The sequence below is a fragment of the Pangasianodon hypophthalmus genome, chromosome 10, assembly GCF_027358585.1.
Source record: "Pangasianodon hypophthalmus isolate fPanHyp1 chromosome 10, fPanHyp1.pri, whole genome shotgun sequence".
Lineage (NCBI taxonomy): Eukaryota > Metazoa > Chordata > Actinopteri > Siluriformes > Pangasiidae > Pangasianodon > Pangasianodon hypophthalmus.
The window spans coordinates 7045551-7058174 of NC_069719.1; the positions used below are offsets into that span (position 1 = coordinate 7045551).

The following is a 12624-nucleotide window of genomic DNA, read 5'->3' on the forward strand; positions in this document are numbered from 1 at the left end:
TCACAGTACAGAGGATTGAGCAGCCCTGAGACTGCTCAACATGAGAGCATCACTCCAACCAGTGCACCCAATCCATGGCCAGTCAATATGCCTTGCACATAGAAGTTCATGTTCAAGAGAAATCCACTGCTCAAGCTTGGGTCCGGGGTTGCCAGGTTTTAAAATTTACAGCCCAAGTAGATCTCAAAGACTGCATAAAACACCTGAAACTAGACCAAACAATGATGGTGGTGTATGATGAAACAAAGACAAAATAGTTTAAGTTCAAAGAGAGAAAGAAAAACACACGAAAATGGTTTTACTTGAAAATGCATTGACTTCTTGTCCTCTTGATGTCTTTGAATGATTGTCCTTGATATGACAGCATAGCTAACCAACCTACACACAAAAAAAAGCATTCTGACCTGAATCCTGGTAACATCTATTATTCTTACTACAACAATACACTCTTTGCACTTACACTTTCCCTTTGTTTGCCATAGCCTATGTTTGCTGAAATTGACAAGGTCTAACATCTATTATTTGCTATAAAGTAAGATCTTGGCAACTGGGGACTATTTTTAAAGCAGCACCCATGGACTTGCTTTTTTCTACATGCAACCTAGTTCCAAAACCATCCCAATTTGGTGTAAAAACCGTGACCTTGGCAGCCCCGCTTAGGTCTCTAGCTCCACCGCAACCAGCAAAAAAATCTGACCCAAACATTAAAACAATAGAACAGAAGAGAAACATAAAAACAAACTTCAAACAGAGAAAAGGAAGAAAGACAAAAAGGGATAGAGATGAAAGAAAGCTCTGGTGAGAAGCAGCAGCAAAAATGTACACAGCATACTCTCAGGTGGAAACACAACGCCTTTTTTCTTTTTAATATCAATTCTAATGTAAAAAGAGATTGGAAAAAGAGGGACAAAAGAGACAATATAACAACCAGGAAGAGGAATTAAATGATAAATATATGAGTTCTGCTAAAAATGACTATTATCATTAAACTTTTGAAACTATCCATACCGCCTTTGAGGTCAATGCGTGTGAATGAACTCCAAACCTGAGGCTGTATGAGTACTTTTTATAAGTATGGGCCATCTCATACATATGACAGGTCACAATGATGAAATTACAACTACAACTCTGAACACAATGTTTTAAGAATGTACCCTCGGGGGAAATTAGAGTTCTAGCTGAGCTCTACTTTGAGCTCTACTTTGAGCTCTACTTTGCTATTGAACTACTAAAGTCAATTCTGTGACCCCCTGTATAGATGCAAGCCTCTTAAGAAATACTTAGGGTTGAGAGTAATTCACTCTGCACCTAGTCAATAACTTGGACAAGTCAAGAGAAAACAAATATGTCTTATTCAAAGTTCTCTTAATGTTTGTCAGTTGCAAGCACTGTCTGAACTCCTAGTGGGGGAAAAAAAGTCAATTAATGAACAATAGTGCAAGTCAGCGGAGGTACTCTCTATAAAACAATATGTTAAAGGTCAATCAGGCCCATGGGATATAATGATTTTTTTCTTCTCTGGCAAAGTAACCAATGATTTCTTTCTCCATTAAGATGCAACTACCAAGTTCTCACAAAAATGAAACGTGTAAAGAAGTGGACAAAGTAGTTCTCCATCTCATCAAGAACATTATTCTGACTCCAATTTCACAAATTCTACGATCACAGTGACTTCAGCACATCCAGGTGAGATAAAGGATGTGCTAGGTGCACAGAAATAGCATGCAGCTGGAAGATTGATAACTTGTTGCTTTGCAAAAATCATGTCAGAAAAAAAAGACATGCCAAACATGCAGCTTGATGAAATGAGCCATGAGAAGAAAATTATATGTCAGTTCTTAGGCTCTGCAGCTACTGGGGTTGAAAATGACAATATAGTCTCACAATTACAACCTCGAAAAAAATCAGACAGCCTGAATGCAACTTTGGATATTCATAGTAGTGGTGGGCGATATGATGACAATGTCATATCACGAGTCTAATGTTGGGGACATTTCTATGATACATGAATATCACAATATTTAAGTTTGCTGCCAACAAACTGCCAGCAAAACAGTAAAAAAATAATAGGCGGATGATGCTTTATTTAATGGCTACAAAAAAAATCCATCACTGTTATTTTTTATATTTAAAAAAAATGAGATTTTTATTAAATAATATTAAATGTTAAATAAATATAAAAAATTATAAAAATAAAACCTGTAAAAATATTATTTTACAATAAAACATAAGTACAAAATTGTAACATTTATCACAATTTTGACAATACCTCAAAAAAGCATCTGAGATATCAAAAAAATTTTTATCAGTATCAGTAGTATATCATCATATCATGTATCCCTAATTCATAGCCTTGTAACCTATTGTGATAGGTTATTAGAAGTCCTACTGTATAAATTCAGTGTCATACTGTATAAAAGATTGAGGAAGAAGAGAAATGGAACAAATGAGTCCCAGAAGGTAAAGATCTGGCTGCGAGTGATGATATTTTGAATGGACTTGATTCAGTTTAATTCAGTTTTATTTTCAACAGTAGACAATGTCACACAGCAGATGTACAGGAATTCGGATGTAGATTTAAATCCTTAATGAAGAAGCCAGGGGTGACAGTGGCGGGGAAACACTTCCTGAGACGACAAGAGGAAGAAACCTGACTCAAAATGGAACCCATCCTTTTCTGGGTGATGACGCCGCATGTTATAAATCATTACTCTTCTACAACTGTATGCTGTAAAGTCGAATAGTACTGAGTGAGGTTAACTTCTACACAGCAGAAATTTGCTCTTTTAAAAAAGAGACTAAGAAGATACCATGAAGAGTGTCTCACTATTTTGATATCAAGTTGGTGTAACGCCTGAGTCAAGTGACACTTCAGACACTTTTCATCATGACTTGTGTTAGAAAATCATGTTGATGGAGCTGTATTATGCTTACTTGAATGTGAGTTCTTGTGCGGAAAATAAAAGAAGAACGCTAAGTACCCCTACTACATCTGATGAAGACGTATTATTAATGAAACAATGCATTTTCTTGGAAGATGGCTTTTGCTATAAATGATTTTTAATAAACAGTATACCATGAAACAGTGAAACTATAGCAGATCATCTAGATCACCTTGACTAACTTCATTTAAACACCACTATGCTTTACTTACGGGCAGTGTTCTCATAAGACCAACATTTGCTTTATGTAGTTACTTTAAATTATATATTACTGTGTATTTTATAGAATGATGCATGATTTGTGGAAAAAGCTGACACTAATACAAATGCAATTGAGAGAGTTCAAACCACTTCATAATTATAGTGGAAGAAATGGGAAATATAATAACCAATAACCAATAATCAATAACCTTGCATTTGTTCATAATTACTTATACTACACCACTGTTGAATGGTCCATTCTGATTGGTCAGACAGTGGTAATTAAATTTCTGTAACACCAGCTAGAGACAGTAGTTTGGGCTTCATTGTGCTTGTTGTAATACGTTATCATTTCTATGACGTTTTGTATAGTGGACACTCCATCTAAACAGATTAAAACGTGTAATTGTTGATATAGTGAAACTTCAGTGAGGAGGTGTTTATTTAACATATTTGTAAGGAGTCTCCAGAGTCAGTGCTTTGTAAAAGTCAGAGGTGAGTTAAAGCTGTAACTTTACCTTTTCCAACACTGAAAGCCTTCAGGACAGATGGCTTTGTGCTTTCTTGGTAACATGATAAGCTGCATTTTTTTTAGAGAAAAAGTGAGAGAATGGTGATAACATCAATTAACTTGTTTCGTGGATGTTCCACAACCTTAAACATAACTTTAAATGGATAAAAATAATCACTTGTCAGTCTGTAATTAATAAAAAAATGGAATATTGCTGTATTATAAGAGGAATGAAACACTTCAGGATGTGTTGTTTTTGAAAAATTTGTCAACTTCAGTTTAACAGTAACTACACTTCATGACAGGTCATATCACACTACCAAGTCGTTGATTATTGTTCCTATAAGTGCCTGACCAGTTGTGTATTACTCCATACATAATGAATTATTTCATAAAATGAATAACATTCACGTAGGGTAGAAATCATAGGAAATACCACATGATGCTGTCACCTATCAGTATGCTGTCAGTATGGAGTTTCCAGTGAGTGGACAGAATGGTTGGTCTTTCTTCATTGCTAATTTGTTTGTTTCTTTTAGACATTTGCACTTAATAATCAAAAATAATTATTCTCTTAACATCTCAGGAACAATACCCAATTGTTAAGATGAGTGTGTTATGAAATATAAAAATCTAGTAAAGGATTCTCAGTAAGACATTTCGGTAACACTTTACAATAACAGTTCATGAATAATAATGCACTAATACCTGAATTAATACTTACTTAAATATGAACTAATGATGAGTTAAGGCATGTACTAATCACAAACTAATGAAGAGCTAACCTTAACTATGATGTGAGTCTTACGAATTCATGCGTGAATAACGAGCACTTGAACATCTTAACTACACAAATGGCGTTGGATTACTTTCAGAATTTACACTGATCCTCCTTATTGAATGTAGAAAGACACACTAATAATAAACACCAATATTTTCATGTCAACCCTTTTTGCATCATTCTCCATCATTCTCCATCATTCTCAGACTAACACCTGAAAATAATCTTATAGAACACTGGTTTTAAATATTAATAGATATTAGAATCTTCTAAATGAATAAATGTTATGTCACCTTTATATTAAATTATATTACCACCCTAACAGAGTTTTTTGGACTGATGGTATTCTTAGTCTGTGATCTAGCAAACCAGTTTCAGAATGTATTTATTGATAGAGACCTCAAAGCACTTCTGTAAGTCGCTCTGGATAAGGCAATCTGCCAAATGCCATAAATGTAAATGTAAATGTTACTGTATTAATTTCACCTTTGTGGGAAAAGGAGCAGTGCCTGGGCTCTAGCCACCCAGAGCATGTACTAGTACTACAGTGGGATTTGAGGAGAAATGGATGGAGAATGACGCAAAACGGGTTGAGATGAAATGATTGGTGTTAAATATTTGTGCTTCTTTCTACATTCGATAAGGAGGATCAATATAAATTATGAAAATAACCGAGCACCATCCAATGATGTCCAATGAAGTATGCCGCTGCATATAGCAACTTATATAAACAATTTGAAATTACGCACATTTAATTCATATTCTTTCTTAAACATCATGTTTGATTTAGTCTGTAATACATTAATTAACAATCATGTACTAACATGTACTTAAGGTGCTCGTTCTTCAGGCATGAATTCATAAGACTCACGTCGTAGTTAAGGTTAGCTCTTCATTAGTTTGTGATTAGTACATGATTTAACTCATCACTAGTTCATATTTAAGTAAGTATTAATTCAGGTATTAGTGCATGATTATTCATGTACTGTTATTGTAAGTGTTACTGACATTTCCTTGAATATAAAGCCAAAACGGCAATAACTGAGTTCAACTTGTGATCTATTGAGAGAGGTTATGAAATAGCTGAGAGCACTTATTAAAGGGTCAAGAATGGGAATGGCCATGACCTTTCTATAAAACTGACATTTGTGACAGTCTGAAAAGACAAAAAAAAAAAAAGAGACAAACTCAGACAGCAAACCTGTGGAATATTCTGGCTTTAAAATCAGACATGAAAAAGGGCTGCAACCACATTTGCATGTAAACAATCCTGAAATGATGTGCCAATTACCTTTATCTGGTTTGATTTCAAACGAATTCTGAATTTACTGCTATAACCTTCAGGGAATGTCATTAAACTGTAGTTCATTGTAGAAAGCAAGTAAACAACATCGCTTAGTGCTCACAGATTTATAGATAGTGTGAAAAATACAGGCATGAACCAAATGACAGCATTTTTTTATCATAAGGAATATTTCATAAGTGAAGCCCTAAATACTGATGAGTCACAGCAATTCAGGGAGATGTTTTAGTAAGTGATACATAATAATGTATACTATAACCTGTAGTTATGTAATAATGGGTCAAATTCACTGAAATATTTATGGTCTAAATAAATAGGATCAGCCACAAATGTTCTTTCATATAAAGTGCAAAGTGTCAATCTTATTTAAGTCTTCTTACAAAGACAGAATAATCACCAACTCTGAATACGGATTTGTCACCATGGTCACCGATTCTGAATACTGACTACTGGCTTTGGAAATTAAATACTATAATGACTTCTCCATTTTAAATCGAGAAAAACCCAAAGCAGTTCTACTGCATTACGTTCCACACCACCAGGCAGTTTCCCTCAGAAATAGTGGAGTATTTTCTGCTCATTTTCTTGCCAACTACCAGTACCAGTAGCACTTTGTGACCATATCCCAAGTAAGTAGACTATAAAAGGATCCCACTACTTCACATTTGACAGCTTGAGCGACCCACATGTCCTGGTACTCCTCCATTTAGACATAGAATAATGTTTCTGTATTTAAACTTCCACCTTCCCATTTCTTCTGCACCATATATCCGTGATAAATTACTCTCCTTTTCTCTTTAACCGTGTCTTCTGTTGCTGTCTCTGATTACTTAGCACCATGTGGAGCAATGTCTACTTTAAGATAAACTAATCAATAAGGATGCTGATCCCCTAGCGGCTGCGGTCGTGCAGAACCTCGAGGAGGGCACTGATCTGGGAGACGGAGGCCGTAATGAGGTGTGCACGAGTGTGTCAGTGGCCTCGGAGAAATCTACCGCACATGGACAGAATACTAGAGAGGTCCAGCTTGATTCTTGAGCCTGACAGAAATCAATGCGCTCCTTTGTGCTATAGCCAGTTTAATTCAGCCGCTGATTTTTTTTTTTTTTTCCTTTCCCTCCTTCTCGGTTGGCTTAGACGAGCATTTAATGATCCACCAAGAAAGGACGGGTAATCAATTTATTACAGGCTTAATGTATGTATCCACATCTAACCTTAATTAATATAAAGGGAGGAAGCTGCAGTGACATGCAAGCTGTGCCACAAGGGGGATGGTGGTTAACTGTGTCAGGGAAGGGGATTTGTATCCATGCTACGGTTTTATTTTTTCTCCTTAATTAAAAAAAAAAAATGATCTGTGTATAAGATGGAGGATGTTGATTTTTTTTTTTTTTTTTTTTTAACAGTACAGTGCATTGAATTAACCAAAACATAGGCATTATTGTACTAATGCCTATTGGTATAATGTGACAACTCAAAAGAATGATCTAAAAAAAAGCCCAAAATAGTAGCTTCCTTACCTCACATTAAACTGTGAGCACAATTAGCTATGTTGGTAAATGATATAAAATTAAATAAATATTTTTGTGGTCTTCTCGGTAAGAGATCCATACAGCAGTTCTCCCTTCTGCCTAAGCTTCATGCTTTCTGCTGCTGGTACAAAACATTAGACTACTTCAGCATGCAAAAAAAGGCTTTACAGCATGAAGTCCAATTTTATAAGCCACTGAACAAAGAGGGTAAAAGCCTTACTGTTAAATTAAACCAAAATTTGCTGTGACTAATGTGATAATTACAATTAGAACTATCCATAAATTAATATATTTGCAATATACTAGACTGCTATTAGATGTTTATCTGAATGTTTGCCATCTTCTCATTTATACATAATTACATCAGTCTTTCTTTTAATTTATTTCTTTTTAATTGTGTTTTGCTTTTGTTTCATTATCTTGCACTTGGCATGAGGAAAAAAAAATGTATCTACCTCTTCTGTCCTCATTTTCTCTCCTACATGAAAAAAGGGGTTTAGAGGATCAAGTGCTATTTTATGAGCTGCCGAATAATGAGGCTGGAAGCGATATCGTTATAATAAAGCAAATTTACAGTGATTGACATAATGATTACAATTCAATCTATTCATGCAGCAGTATCTTGGCAATTTTCTAGACTCCAATTTGATGTTTATTTCACTGCTTGCCATCTTCCTATTTACATATAACTGTACTGGTCCTTCTTTAAATGCATTTATTTTGAAATTGTCTTTTTACGGTACATCATATTGCAAGGCAAAAAAAAAAATATATCAAGAATATTCTGGCAACTTTGGGGATGTGAAATGCACACAGAAAATTGTAATAATCTCAATGGGCTCCACAGCAAATACTTAAGCCTCTTGCATAAGCTGACACTGAATACATACTAATGTATCCTTTGAATTTGCTGACTGAAGTTTTTGTAAGGAAATGAAAAGCTCAGACTTCCAAGGGTATGGCTTAACAAGAGTTAAACAAGGGGTCAGTGTGAGAATGTTGCAGGTAATCAGGACTGGCACCTTTTCTGGCTGGGTGTTCCTCAGGTATGGATATGACAGCTATTCTAAAAGCTCATTATCTCCAAGGAATGACTAAAGCACTTTTCACCATCTTCAAATTGTTGTATGTGTTATTTACCCAACTATCTGTTGTGCTGAAATTGTCAGATGTCAGAAGTTAAGTTGAAATGACTTGGTTGAATAGTTTTCAAAGAGCCATAACCAGCTCTTGGCACATGCTTCTGACATACCGGAGGTAGTTTGATATCTGATAGAACACCTGATAGGGCTCTTAGCTCTACCCCCCCAGCTCCTTCATGGGTAATGACTTTATTACTGGACCATTGAAACACTGCCAAACCAAGCTCAAGATTGAAGCACTACATCATGTCCCATCAAACATGTCTTCCTCCACATAGAGTTTTATATTGAGTGCTTGTTATTTATTTCATTGTTTTTGAACCAGACGAAGGTTGCTGCAGCTGAGCAGGTCTGAGATTAGAGCTCTGAGGGGAAATGGGGTGACGGGGAAGGAGTTGACGAGGGCCTCATTGATCTGATGATGGAGTGCTGGTGTGTTTTTCCCAGATAGAGACCAATCGAGCCTTGGGCAGCCATGTGATGAGTGGAAAACAGCTGTACAGAACAAATGAGAGAAAAATGAGAGATGAGAGAAATGAGGGAAATTGAGGTAACTAGAGGACAGTGGTACTGTTTTCCACCAGAATTTTTCACACCTATGCAAGGCTTTTAGTGAAATGTCTCTCCACAGCCATCTGAGAGTGCTGAATAGAGACAAATGAAGCAGGTGAAAGTATCATTGTGCATCGGCTTCACACTGCATTTGGCTTAGCGCTTATGAAAGTCAAGCTGTGTTTACTATTGATTTTCTCTTAATGGTCATTTAGAATGATTAAAGGGTTTGGGCGAGTCCAAATTCCTCAGAGGCCCCGGTGTACAGACACACACGATCTGTTCATTACTCTCAAAAAGGAAAGGGATTGACCCTTGGCAGACCCTAATACACTGGCCGAATGTGAGTGTAGTCCATATTAACATACTGCAACTCAAATCTGCAAAGCTGCTCATTAAGTGGGAAAGACTGGGCTTTAGTAGACTGTAAGAGGTCTGGTTGTAATTATGCGATTAGAAAATCTGTATGCCCATACAAAAAAAAAAAAAAAAAAAGGCCTGACGAAGGCTTTGTGGTCTAGTTGCAATTTTACGGAATGTTAAGATTTATAGGAATGATGTCAGGCAGGAAAATCTTTGATGGAACATTACCTAATGCGTCAAGGCAGATTTTATGCTTTTTTACCACTTGGTAATTCAAGCCACTCTAGAATATTTCAAAGACATAAAATATAAGTTATGAACGCCACACACTCATATCAGATGCCATTTCGAATTGATCAATTCAGTCTAACACTTTATACTGCAACAGAAATTGAAGACTGTTGAATATTTGTATAGGTTATGGTTTACATGCATCGGATGAAGCAGTGTCCATTGGTTTCCTTTCTTTATCATGGCAGAAAGAAAATAGTAAAATAATACATTAAAATCGTATACAGCATTTGGTGATTGCATTTATTTTGCATCCCTGTCTTGACCTTATACCGTCTTACCAAATGTTCACACAGCAAAATGGCCAAAAGTCTTTCATTATTAATAAGAGCAGGTGATATAGCAACAGGAGTCCATTGATGATGCAAAGTGTTTGATCTGAGCTTAACTTTATTCTAATGAGTAGCCAAGTGAAAAGACAGCAATAGGAGTGACAGTTGGTGTTATGCTTATTTCAAGCTATTTGTTCCAAGTTGCCACTCCTGAAAAAAATACAATACATTGGATTTGTTGTCACAGTTGGCCATACACCTTGTTTTAAAGAGAAATCACCTGATTTGTAGTCCAGTTGGTGGTTTTGCAAGTTCTTTAAGTAGCTATGTCGTTTGCGCAGTCATATCAGACTAGCCACTCTCAGAAATCAAGGTACTATACTGCACTTTTCTTTGGGCTGGTACCACCAAGACTACATCTTTAGCACCTAGTATGTATCTTTTACCTGGAAGGGCGCATGTAGTGTACCATTAAATAGCTTTTAAAGTAAAGCTTTTGAGGTATGTCAGTGGTCCTTTATGTCCATTTAAATTCTTTCTAAAAGTATAAAGGTACATACTACATAGTATAAAGGTACAAAACATGCCCCCTTGATGGTACCACTCCAGTGACAGTTTGGTACCTTTATTTCTGAGAGTGCAGGGAAACTATGGCAAGAAACTAGCAAGGGAAAAAGAAAAGGTGCTGTGCAGATCAAGGGTTAATGGTTGTAGGTTTCCAAAGTGGTTGCGCTTGGAACCTTTTTCAAAGGGAAAGTCTCTGTTACAGAACTTTTAAAAGTTCTGCTAAAGGGACAAACTGAAGAACCTTCTAGGGTATTGAAGATGTACCTGTCCTTTTTTCATTCATCAGTGATTTTAACCAATTGCTCTTTAAAAACTTTTATATTCATATGTTTAGTCAGCTGTGCCTATTTGTATCCAGCATTATCTTTCTTTTTCGTGTCTCCCTTGAAAAGGCCAGACTTTCAGCTGTTGATTTTCTTTGAGGTATCTTCTGGAGAAGTAAGGAGTTTCTGAAGTTAAAGCCTGAAAGGTGTTAAAGCTGTTGTGATTCTCATTTCATGTGCAGCAGATCTTCAGAAACACTGGAGCATATGGCATAATATACTTTATAAATCCATATCACGCACTACCTTTACTTTGCAGGACCTGCACCAGCCAGAAATACAGGAAATACTGATGCTTCACTGCGCTACTGGAACTTCTCCTGGATAGCAGAGGACGTTCTTGGCTTCCCAGAGGATACATCAATGAGTTTGGGTAAGTCATCTGCCTTCAAAAGGCTTTCATTGTAGAAGAAAGGATGTGACGTGTGTCAGCAGCTTCTTGTCACCACACATATGCATCTTTGTCTCATTAAGTGCTTAGTTTTACAGCTTCTGAATGTCTGAGCTGGGATGTGTGGAAAGCAGTTGATCTGATCAATATACTGTACAAGTAAAGCTTTTCACTTGCAAGGATATTAGACTAACTGATATAAAAAGCATATTAACTGAATATGGTGAGAGAGTGATATAAATAGAATTAGACAGGCATGAGGATAGAAAGCCCGAGAGAAATCATCCAGCTCTCACCGAACATTTATCAATTAATAGAGCATAGACTGCTTTTTTTTATTTGCAATATTTTTCTACAGGTGTTATGCATTTGGCTGCTGATGTGGTCACTGTTTTTGAATCCATAGATGTACTTTTAGAATGTTGGAACTGCCAACCCTGAATGTGTTAAGACACTAGAAAAGTTTACGAGCAGGAAAGAAGAACTAACTGAAGCAGACATAGTGGCTGGTGGTTAGCGTACAACCCTGTATATTTCTCACTCCAGTTTCTAACATGACGGGCTTGACTACGCTGTTCTAACATGTCTGTGCTGATTGGTGGAGGAGAGTTTTAATGGCCGTTATCATTGCCGTTAATTTACCATTACACTTGTAGGCCTTTTAAAACCTTTTTTTTTTCTTTTTTCCCTCTCTTGGTGCCATTTTTGATTATTTTCACTGAAATAAAAAAGAAAAACTGATGTTACTGATGCTTCTGGGAGTCAATTAGTTTGCCCAGCTGTCAATCCTTCCACACACATTGTCAAATGGATTGTCTGACTTTTCGGTGAAAAAAAAAAAAGACTGCACTTTTTGCGTATTTTTTTGAGTGATCGATTATAGAAGCATATTCCAAATGTGTTAAAATGTGTAAAGGTTGGTAAGTCTGGAATCCTGCTTGTCATCATAAACTAGCCTAGAGAAGTGTGTGGGAATCTGTCATGTCTGCTCATTTGATCCAGAGATTATTCAGAAGGCTAGGTATTGTTTTGAATTTCATGAATTGTTACATCGACTGTTTCACTCCATTCTTTCTTATAATGGCATTTTTAACTCTATACTCACATCAGCAGCAATGTGCTGTAACAAAGTTGTTCGTTCTCAGTAAAAGTTGGTGAGTTACAGTACAAAGCAGGCACAGCAACATTTGGAGAAACAACATGGACAGAGCAAGTGACATGAAAAAAAAAAAGTTGTCTGGAGTTTAACTTTATGCAAATAAAATCTTGCGTAGTGACTACCAATGGAAGTATGGAATGGTGGAATGGTTATTCTTTTCCATCCTACTATAAAACATAATCCATGTTTTTTTAGTTCTCTATTGTAGCTCCTGGACCAGACAGATTTACTTGTTATGCCACAATGGCCTTGATGCGTTTCATGTACCCAATGCCAGTGTTTTCGCCATAAATA

The 12624-nt window shown here is 36.3% G+C and overlaps 1 protein-coding gene across 2 annotated transcripts in view; it reads left to right on the plus strand.

Moving 5' to 3' along the window:
* The window catches only part of alk (ALK receptor tyrosine kinase), a 392553-nt gene that overhangs the window by 163817 nt on the left and 216112 nt on the right, over positions 1-12624 (plus strand). For both annotated transcript variants that reach the window (XM_034308266.2, XM_034308267.2), the window contains exon 2: positions 11040-11153. In XM_034308266.2, the coding sequence (XP_034164157.2) occupies positions 11040-11153 (114 nt within the window). The remainder of the gene's footprint in view (positions 1-11039; positions 11154-12624) is intronic.